The 11581-nt window shown below is 45.1% G+C and overlaps 1 protein-coding gene across 1 annotated transcript; it reads left to right on the plus strand.

Annotated features, from left to right (window-relative positions):
* Window positions 1-2265: 2265 nt before the first annotated feature.
* LOC306937270 (uncharacterized protein) lies at window positions 2266-5178 on the plus strand (the record flags this gene model as incomplete). The annotated part of the gene is made up of 3 exons (XM_079520936.1): window positions 2266-2395; window positions 3097-3235; window positions 5040-5178. Exons 1-3 carry the CDS (start codon window positions 2344-2346, stop codon window positions 5176-5178), a joined length of 330 nt encoding a protein of 109 aa, XP_079377062.1. The 5' UTR covers window positions 2266-2343.
* Window positions 5179-11581: the final 6403 nt, after the last annotated feature.

Consider the following 11581-nt stretch of genomic DNA (forward strand, 5'->3'; position numbering starts at 1 on the left):
TGCCACGCCCCTTCATTTGCATAAACCACTCCCACAAAGTAGGCGGGGTGACACCCACTAATTTACATAAGCGACACCCACTAATTTGCATATACCACACCCACAAAGTAGCCGGAACCACGCCCTTCATTAGCATAAACTGCTCCCACAAAGTAAGTTAGCGAGAAAAGTCGCGAAATTCGACAGAACAAATCCGAGACCATTACCGCAACCGGGTCGCGGCCCCGATCGCAGCCGTATAGGGTTTGGGCCAAACGGACATACGGTCGTGACAGTAGCCCTGCACGAAAGCCTCGAAATTTGCGACTTTGACGCGAAAGTCGCAGAACAAATCCGAGACCATCACCGCGGCCGGGTCGCGGCCCCGATCGCAGCCGTATAGGTTTCGGGCCAAACGGACATACGGCCGCGGCGGTAGCCTTGAACGAACGCCTACAAATTGCCGACTTTGACGCGCGACAACGCGCCAACGATAAAACATCACGGTCCGACGTTCGGATATGTCGGAGAGCCAGCCGAGACGAACGGTTAGGTGTCTCGGACGTACGCCTCCGACAGTCGTACAAAACGTCCTTCACTTTGGCTCTGTGCATGCAGACACGTCATAGACCCATAGACTCTAACAGCGTCCTGGCTGAAAAAGTGAAACGAGACCGTGCCTCTTAGAAAGGTCGCCCGAGGACGTTCTATAGATCCATGCGTGCGTCTCCGGGAGCTTTATAACATATCCGAAAATCATCCCGGAAGGCCTCACCGTCGTGACGTTCCAGTGAAGCAAAGTTTGACGTTCACGCGCGCCTACGACGACGATCGTAAGTCTGTTCGGGATGGGCCGAACACCTCTGCGATCGCGGCGACGAGCCGATCTTCGTGATGGTCTGAGTTTTTTTTCTGCGACCTCGGGAACCTCAAATCTGACCCGAGGCCTAGCATTGCAGTGTAGTTCCCTTTATCGGACGCTTGTAAGAGTCCCACAAAATCGAGACCAACGCCATTTTATTCGCCATGGCCTGAATATGGATATTCGGGGGTGTTACATATTTAAAAAAATATCTATCACTTATTTGTTAAGGCATTTGGCCCAAAGGTCACCGTGGCAGTCTTTCGGCTGACCTTTGACCTTTGCAAACGTCGTGGAAATTCGAGACCGGTTCCATTGGATTCGACATGTCCTGAATATGGATATTGGAGGTTCTTACATATTTTTAAAAATATATATCACCCCGTTTTTTTAAGAATTTGGCCCAAAGGGTCACCGTTGCAGTCTTTTTGCTGACCATTGACCTTTGCAAACGTCCTGGAAAGTCGAGACCGGCCCCATTGAATTTGGGACGCTCTAAATATGAATAAAATGTCTCGTTTGCGAAGAATAGGGTTAGGGAACATATTTTAAAGGTGTGTTTTGTCTGTTTTCACTTCTGTGGAGAGAGGGGAGAGAGGAGGCAGTCTTTTTGCTGACCATTGACCTTTGCAAACGGCGTGGAGAGCCCAGACCGACGCCATTGGATTCTGCATTTTCTAAATATGAATAAAATGTCTAGTTTGTGAAGAATAACATTAATGAACATGTTGTGTTTTGTGTTTTGTCTGTTCATTCAAAAAGAGAGGAGAGGAGAGGAGGGGAGAGGCATATGGCTTCATGAAATGAAATGAAATGAAATCTATATTTACCCAGGGTATCTGGGCTAAGCTCAAGAACTTGTTTCCAGCCAGGATAGAACACATTTCATCGTAGTGGTTGATGCCTTGTTCAAGGGCATTTCAGCGGTGGTAATTTTAACGTGTCGGACGGCTGATTCGAACTGGGAACCTTCCGGTATCTAGACCGCGCCGCTATCCGTTCGGCCACCGCTGCCACATACATGTGGATGGGCTGTGGCGCTGTTCTGAATTCCACTGGCAGATAACGGTCTTTTCTTTGATTCGTTTCTCTGACTTCCTATGTAAGTGCTGCTATTAAAATGCTTACTTTAAAAAGACTAAAATAGCTAAAATACAACAATTCATGGTCATAAGTTCATAAAGCATAATTCATAATAATGTCATGATACAATAATAAATATGTGGTTCATAATTGATTTCATATGAGGTTAAAAATGTAAACATGATGTGATGATAACTTTCTGAGGCAGAACCAAGTTCCCTGTCTGTCAGTAGCAACACTGGACCATGATTGATTGACTGATTGATGCATGATTGCCTGGCATTGCACACAGGTGGTACAAACATTTCTCTCACTCATTCAGACTCTGGTCTGCACAAGGAAGCACACTCGCAGCAGAGTAGTGTGTTTGAACTGTTTAAAGTTATTAAACACGGTCAAAAGGACATTCAAAGGACTGTATGAAACTCAAGAAGCATCAAGAACCTCTTTACACAACAAGCGGCCAACGAGGTATTATTATTTGAGAGTTATCTTTGTTGTGTTGTATTGTGGTGTTTTGACGGACACGTTCACCTGCGCATCGTGCAAATCTACATGTTTTGTATTTCTTTGTTTGATCAATGACAATATTATGTATTGCGACGTAATTTGTTGATTGTTTATGTGTTTATTATTTTGTGTGAACATAGTTCTCACGGCATGGAACAGCAGAGGGATGAGAAGAATGCCCAATAAATGCCCGTTTATAAAGAACCGACCTGTGTCGTCAATGTTGTGAGAAGAGCTACATCCTACGTGTGTGTTTCGTGTCGTGTCATTCATCATCACTTTGTTTACTTTACTTTATCACAGCTAACAGTCACATCAAGGTCTGTGAAATAGTTAGTAATGAATCAATAGCTGACTGTCGCGATTTTGGCTTTTATGGTGAATGTTTTACAACTATATGAACTTCAACTTTGGCCAGTAGTTGTACAAAGCCATGGGTCTGAATGTAAACAAAGTATATGCTGCTTTATAAGACAACGTTTTATTTTTATATTGAGTGGTGGTGTGATTTGCATGTTATGTAATGAGTCCGAGTTTGTATTGTGCTAAACCAGTCACCAGTAGCATGGATAAGAAGCTAACTATGCTAATCAGAATTAGCATTAAGCTAACTGCATCCACTATAATGTTACACATTATATTAATGTGCTCTGTGTGTTCAGCCATGGCCAGGACGTCGAGGCACGACCGAGAGATGGCGCTGGACGCCAAGAGACGTCTGTGTGTGAGTTCAGATCCCGTGGAGAGGCTGAGGCTGCAGTGCCTGGCCCGAGGGTCGTCTGGCATCAATGGCCTGGGCAGGTGAGTGTGTGCGCGTGCGTGTGTGTGTGCGCGCGTGCCTTCCTCAGGCACAGCAGAGGCGTACATACAGACTGTTGGACTGTGAGGTGACGTGGCAGCCCTCCTCCTCGCCATCACCCAGGAAGCCTTGGAGGTGTCGGCCGGTGTTGCTGGGCTCTATAACATATGAAAATCAGACCGGAAGGCCTTACCGTTGTGGCGTTCTACAGAAGCAAAGGTTTTAAATAGCAGATCTACAAGCTCGTAGCGCGCCACTCGGTGTAGTGGAACGTTCGCGTGTGCCATGTCGACTAGAAAGGTCGCCCGAGGACGTACTACAGTTCCACGTGTGCGTCTCTGGGAGCTCTATAACATATCCGATAATCAGACCGGAAGGCCTTACCGTTGTGGCGTTCTACAGAAGCAAAGGTTTTAAATAGCAGATCTACAAGCTCGTAGCGCGCCACTCGGTGTAGTGGAACGTTCGTGCGCGCCATGTCGACTAGAAAGGTCGCCCGAGGACGTACTACAGTTCCACGCGTGCGTCTCTGGGAGCTCTATAACATATCCGATAATCAGACCGGAAGGCCTTACCGTTGTGGCGTTCTACAGAAGCAAAGGTTTTAAATAGCAGATCTACAAGCTCGTAGCGCGCCACTCGGTGTAGTGGAACGTTCGCGCGCGCCATGTCGACTAGAAAGGTCGCCCGAGGACGTACTACAGTTCCACGCGTGCGTCTCTGGGAGCTCTATAACATATCCGATAATCAGACCGGAAGGCCTTACCGTTGTGGCGTTCTACAGAAGCAAAGGTTTTAAAGTAGCAGATCTACAAGCTCGTAGCGCGCCACTCGGTGTAGTGGAACGTTCGCGCGTGCCATGTCGACTAGAAAGGTCGCCCGAGGACGTACTACAGTTCCACGTGTGCGTCTCTGGGAGCTCTATAACATATCCGATAATCAGACCGGAAGGCCTTACCGTTGTGGCGTTCTACAGAAGCAAAGGTTTTAAATAGCAGATCTACAAGCTCGTAGCGCGCCACTCGGTGTAGTGGAACGTTCGTGCGCGCCATGTCGACTAGAAAGGTCGCCCGAGGACGTACTACAGTTCCACGCGTGCGTCTCTGGGAGCTCTATAACATATCCGATAATCAGACCGGAAGGCCTTACCGTTGTGGCGTTCTACAGAAGCAAAGGTTTTAAATAGCAGATCTACAAGCTCGTAGCGCGCCACTCGGTGTAGTGGAACGTTCGCGCGCGCCATGTCGACTAGAAAGGTCGCCCGAGGACGTACTACAGTTCCACGCGTGCGTCTCTGGGAGCTCTATAACATATCCGATAATCAGACCGGAAGGCCTTACCGTTGTGGCGTTCTACAGAAGCAAAGGTTTTAAAGTAGCAGATCTACAAGCTCGTAGCGCGCCACTCGGTGTAGTGGAACGTTCGTGCGCCATGTCGACTAGAAAGGTCGCCCGAGGACGTACTACAGTTCCACGCGTGCGTCTCGTGGAGCTCTATAACATATCCGATAATCAGACCGGAAGGCCTTACCGTTGTGGCGTTCTACAGAAGCAAAGGTTTTAAATAGCAGATCTACAAGCTCGTAGCGCGCCACTCGGTGTAGTGGAACGTTCGCGCGCGCCATGTCAACTAGAAAGGTCGCCCGAGGACGTACTACAGTTCCACGCGTGCGTCTCGTGGAGCTCTATAACATATCCGAAAAGCAGACCGGAGGGCCTTACCGTTGTGGCGTTCTAAAGAAGCAAAGGTTTTTACGTTCGCGTGCGCCTTGTCTGTGTATAGAATTGACGCCGTGTGCGTTTGTAGTCCACAGCTCAGTACGGCAGTAAGGACGAGATCCTCCTCACGCTGGAAAAACACGGCGGAATATGTGACTGCCAAACATCCAGGTATGTTACCCTACCCCTACCGCGTCTTTCAGGGGCGGCTGTGGCTCAGGAGGTAGAGCAGGTCGTCCAATGATCCCTGGGTCGGCGCTTCGAATCCCGGCTCCTCCTGTCCACATGTCGAAGTGTCCATGGGCAAGACACTGAACCCCACATTGCCTCCAATGAGTCGGTCGGTGTAAGCTTGCCACCATTGGTGTGTGAATGTGGGAAGTGAGGACGCTGGCGTCGACTGTTCGCCGCTTCACCTCCCAATGTATGAATGAATGAACCATTGTAAAGCGCTTTGAGCACTTGGAAAAGCGCTATAAAAATGCAATTCATTATAAATTCATTATTATATTATTTAGACCCGAGGACGATTCTACAAATGCCTTCTAAAACCTGAAGGTTTTCTGAAAAACCCCACGTTCTCAAACATTTTCATCAAGGACCCCCAGAATTATATGTATTTGGCCACGGACCCCAATCTGAAAATATGTTGTTCCATCCAGGGACCCTCCCAGAAGCAAAGATTTGAGTTAAAAACTGAAACTCTGAAAGAATATATACTCACGATTTCACGATTTTCCAAAAATAGCAGACCTACAAGCTCGTAGCGCGGCACCGAGTGCCGCGCTACGAGCTTGTAGATCTGCTATTTTTCAATAGCTAAAGCATAACATAATGCTTAAAACACCAATAAGGGTTACAAGACAGTAATTCTTTTTTTTCGAAAAAATTTCTGTAATGTAATGTGTCTTCTCTCCCTCCTCTAATACTTCCTTCTTTGAGAGACCACTTAACCATTAACATGGCAGCTGATGGGTGGTCAGATGGGTGGGCCGTGCAGCTGATGGGTGGGCCCAGGCTGTGACCCAGGATAAACGCTGAGAACCGCTGGGTAATAAATCACGCTTAAAGTACGCAGAAGTTATAGCAATCAGCGCCGCTATGCCAACAGTACAGCAATTTTAGCTATTAACCCATTTTGGGCGGGAACCCCTTTTGGTGTTTTAAAGCATTATGTTATACTTTAGCTATTGAAAAATAGTTAAAGTATAACAGCGCGGCACCGAGTGCCACGCTACGAGCTTGTAGGTCTGCTAATTTTTTTTAATCGTAAAAATGTGGTGCAAATCTTTGAATATATATATTCTTTCAGAGCGAACGTTTTTAACTCAAATCTTTGCTTCTGGGGGGTTCCCTGGAACAACATATTTTCAGATGGGGGTCGGCGGCCAATTACATATAATCTTGGGGGTACTTAATTGACATGAAAGTGTTTGAGCACCACTGACACAGAAACATAGGTTTTTCAGAAAACTGTCAGGATTTAGAAGACAAAATCGTTCCCGCAGGTAAAAGATGGGTCAAGACCACCCATCTGGGAAATGGGTGGTCTTAATACGTAGAGATATGGTGGTATTAATTATAGAAGCATTTTATTTCATTATTTTACCATTTCTTTTGACATTTTTAAGTGGAACCCAAACCATAACCACAAGTCTAACCCTGCCACTAACTACCCCAAGCCTGACCTCGCCTCACCAGGCTTTCCACCACCTCGGAGGAAAGCCTGGTCTCTGTTTCAAAAGTCTGTATGATCCGGTCGGGAGCGGATGATATTGTTACGTCATGTTGTAGTATTGTTTTTATTTTTTATTGTTAAACATGAAAACAATAATGCAAATGGTCCTCAACAAGGTCCACTTCAATTGAGATCTACTATACTTGTGGGGACACCTGGCCCTCATAAGTATGATACCTGGGTACACGGGCACGCACACACAAAAACACGCACACACGCACGCACACACACACACACACACACACACACACACACTCTCTCTCTCTACAAGAGTATAGTAGAACATGTGACTGTGGAGGCTCTCATGTGGGGAAACACTGTGGAAATGCGAAGCCAAGATGAGAGAGATGAGCTGCCACAAATTGAAGAGGGCTGGTATGGGAGAAGACGGGGCGGGTTGGGTGTTGTGTGTGCGGGCCTGCGGGGTGGTGTGTGTGTGTGTGTGTGTGTGTGTGTGTGTGTGTGTGTGTGTGTGTGTGTGTGTGTGTGTGTGTGTGTGTGTGTGTGTGTGTGTGTGTGTGTGTGTGTGTGTGTGTGTGTGTGTGTGTGTGTGTGTGTGTGTGTGTGTGTGTGTGTGTGTGTGTGTGTGTGTGTGCAGCAGGGTAAAACATGGCAGTACTATTGTGATGTAAGCAACACACTACAGCTGCAGGCTAATCAAAAGCAACAATGGCTATGATACTAGGACACAGTCCTTTTTTAATGTAGCCTATTGTTTTGTTTTTTTTACTATAATTTTTATCCCACGATTTTGCAACCCATTTTTTCACCCAGTGTCAACCATCTAATGTAATCCTGGGCGCTACACTTCCTCTGCCAACCTGGGGGGGGGGGGCAGCTGACTGACCTCATGCTTCCTTCTATGCATGAGGAGTCCAAGCCGCATCTTTTCACCTGACAGGGGGGAGTTTCCCCGGTTGGACGTAGCGTGTGGAAGGAACACGTTATTCCAACCAGTTCCTTTCCCCTCCATCAGGCGCCCTGGCTGGCCAGGGGGAGGCAGTTTAGAGACCAGGATTGCTGCATGTTTTTTGTGAGGGTATACCTACCCTAGGGGACACGGGGAGAACATGCAAACTCCACACAGAAAGGCCCTTTCACCAACCCCGCCTCGGGTATGGGCACTGATGACGCGGAGGAGGGAACACGCCCACCACAGCGTCCCCAGCAGGAATCGAACCCAGGACCTTCTAGCTGTGAGGCGACAGCACTATGCATCATGTATTGTTAACCCAGGGGTCGGCAACCCAAGTTGTTGAAAGAGCCATTTTCTACCAAAAATAAATTCTAAATCTATCTGGAGCCGCAAAGAAAATGTACGCATTATAACACGGCTTGCCAAGCTTTATTATCTCCCGGGTTGCAACGAAACTAGCAGAATTTAGCATGCTTTCCCTGGAAATGTCTTTCAACGTTACTTTTTTTGTTGTTTGATAGCTTCTCACTGCAGATTAAACATACAGGCAGCCAATCTGCATTGTGTTTTTCGTCGGCTATCTTTCTTTTTCTACAGGGTAAACATTATACATTTCCATCGATTTTTTGTAATGCTACAGGGAGCCACTAGGGGTGTGCTCTAGAGCCGCCTGTTGCAGACCCCTGTGTTAACCATATACCAATGTGCAAGCTTTGACAATCACTGTCTATGCTTGCTTACACATCTAGTACATCTTAACACACCCATTAGGCCTGCACTGCAGTACTAGCTGCAGCCGTGTTCTGTTCTTGGGTGGTTCTTTTCCGTTTACTAGACTGCCATGTTTTTGAGTGGTGCTACCACTCCCTTACGGAGTTATGTGGGTGCCTGGCTGGCTGGGTATGAGTACCCAGAACAGCATGGTTGTTTTTCACCACCTGTGCGCAACCTAACACACACACAAACACACTCGCACATATTAACTGTATATATGATGATTTTGGGTGTGCCAGTACAGTACAGTGACAGTACAGTACAGTAGGCTACAGTACAGTAGAGGGTACAGTAGAGGGACCGGCACACGGTAACTCTGTCATTTCTCAACCGTTTCAGACGCAGGGTGGCACGCTGGCCCGGCCCGCCCCCCTGGGCGCGTTCCTGGGGGTCTGGATAATATATGTTTTATGTGATATTTATTTTTACGGAAAAAAAAATCAATTAATTAATCGATTAATAATCGGGAGAGCTGTCAATTAATCGATTTGGCTGATGGTCAGTTGCTGGCATCCCTAGACCAGACAGCACTGCATCTCACTCACCAGGTTGGAATTGGTTCTTATATTCAATACTTTGGTGATGCAAACCTCCTCGACGTCCCCAAAACCAAACTCTGTACGTGGGGTGACAGAGCTTTTGCATTTGCTGCCCCAACCCTGTGGAATGCCCTCCCTAAGGCACTCAGAGATGCTCCCACACTCCAAACTTTCAAAACCGCCCTCAAGACCCACCTCTTCAATATTGCCTTCCCTAGCTAACCCTTTTCACTGTCTTTTAATGTTCTTTAGCTTTTAGTGTTTTTTTTTTAATTTATTTTTTCTAATAAAGTTGTTTTTATTTTGTTGTTACCTCTGTAAAGCCCCCCCATGTAAAGCGTCTTTGGGTACTCAGAAAAACGCTATATAAGTTTGAGATATTATTATTATTATTATTATTGTTCTCCACAGGTGAAGCAGCAATATTATGACACATTTGATCCATGCCAGATACTGCGAAGGTCTGCGAAGGATTAGACTGGGGATTACAGCCATCATCACAGGCCACAGCTAAAATGAACATGTGCACAAACATACTACTAGGTCAGGTGACTCACAGTAGACACGCCATTCTATTTGTGGAGCACATGTTCTCCTGTCTACCACATGGTGGCAGTATATTAATTAGTACACAGCTGAACAGTGACACGGGGAGGTATTAGTATAGGCTACTTTTACTTCTACACAACACCACTACATCTTAGAGGGAAATATAGTACTTTTTACTACTAAAACACACTACCACTTCAGCCGCACTATTTATTGTTACACTTTGATTGCCCTTTCTTGCACTCTTTGCTGTGTTTGCTGTGGTTTTGTTGTTTTGAATGTTATGCTGTCTATGCTGCTGCTTTGTCTTTAAGGAAGCCAAACAAAAACGTTTACTCTTATGTACCTGTACACAATAAGATGGAACAATAAAGTACAACCTTGACCCTTGCTATATATATATATATATATATATATATATATATATATATATATATCGGCCATTTGGAAATAGCAGATCTGCATGTTCACAATGTGACACATTGTGAACTTGTAGATTTGCCATTTGCAAGATTTTTGTATACATTTTGAACTTGTGTAATAATGGGACAAATTCTGCACAATGAGTACTTTTACTTTTGGTGCTTTAGCTATGTTTTTGTTGCCAATACTTTCTTACTTTTACTCAAGCACATTTTCAATCCGGGACTTGTATTTGTACAAGAGTAGGCTGTAATCTACATTGCAGTGTATGTCAGTCGTTTTCATGTCAAGGACTCCCAAAAATAGAATGCATTTGGCCACCGACCCGTATCTGAAAAGATGTTGTTCCAGGGACCTCCCCCAGAAGCAAAGATTTGAGTTAAAAACATTCACTATGAAAGAATATATATATTCAAAGATTTGCGCCACATTTTCACGATTTAAAAAAAAATAGCAGACCTACAAGCTCGTAGAGCAGCTTGTAGATCTGCTATTTTTCAATAGCTAAAGTATAACAGTATAACATAATGCTTAAAACACCAAAAGGGGTTCCCGCCCGAAATGGGTTAAGTAAAACGTTTGAGTTTGAGTACTTTTCTTCCATCAATCATTACTGTTGTCCACCCTGGGAGGATAACAGATAGATTTGTAAATAAAAGTTGGAGAATGCAAACCATAAACACACTCAATAACCATATAGATACAGCAGACAGTGCACAATTCTCTTTATAAAAGTATATTTATTTATTCATTCATTTATCACTATGGATAAAGCAATGCGAGATTCTCATTACAAAAATTATAGTTCTGTCTCTTTGCACACTTGAAATTTGCTCTTTTCTTTTTAAACAATATATATAAATAAATATATATACTCTATCTGCTTCATAATTGCATATTTTCCACTTCCAAATATAGCGACTAAAACAATACATGTGTATGGTACCGTCAGTGAGTTCAAGTTTGCCCTTTTGTGTGTACCGATACTGACATTGTTTTATATGCATAACTTAAATGTAATGATTCAAAATCAGGCGGAAATTCTTTTTTATAAATGACTGCCCTATTTTTATTGTCGCATGACGGTCACGGGTACACGCCGGCATTCCGAAGCCCATTATTCCAACGGATCGCCATTCCGACTCGCCACATTTACGAACCCTGTCCCTAACCCGATCTCGGACCCCAACCAAGGACTATTAACCCATTTAGGCCTGCATGACGTCGAAATTTAAAAAAATGTCTTCTAAATTCTGATATGTTTCTGTCAGAGGTGCTCAATATTTCATGTCAAGGATCCCAAAAATTATATGTAATTGGCCACCGACCTCCATCTGAAAATATGTTATTCCAGGGACCCCCCAGAAGCAAAGATTTGAGTTAAAAACGTTTGCTCTGAAAGAATATATATTCAAAGATTTGAGGCATTTTCACGACTTTTCAAAAATAGCAGACCTACAAGCTCGTAGCGCGGCACTCGGTGCCGCGCTATGAGCTTGTAGATCTGCTATTTTTCAATAGCTAAAGCATAACATAATGCTTAAAACACCAAAAGGGGTTCCCGCCCAAAATGGATTAAAGGAGGACAGGAAGCGAAGACCGTACGGTGGACTCCATGTTGCTCCCTGGAAGGAAAGAAGACCGTACGGTGGACTCCATGTTGCTCCCTGGAAGGAAAGAAGACCGTACGG

This window comes from Electrona antarctica (assembly GCF_951216825.1).
Source record: "Electrona antarctica genome assembly, chromosome: 14".
In the NCBI taxonomy this organism is placed as follows: Eukaryota; Metazoa; Chordata; class Actinopteri; order Myctophiformes; family Myctophidae; genus Electrona; species Electrona antarctica.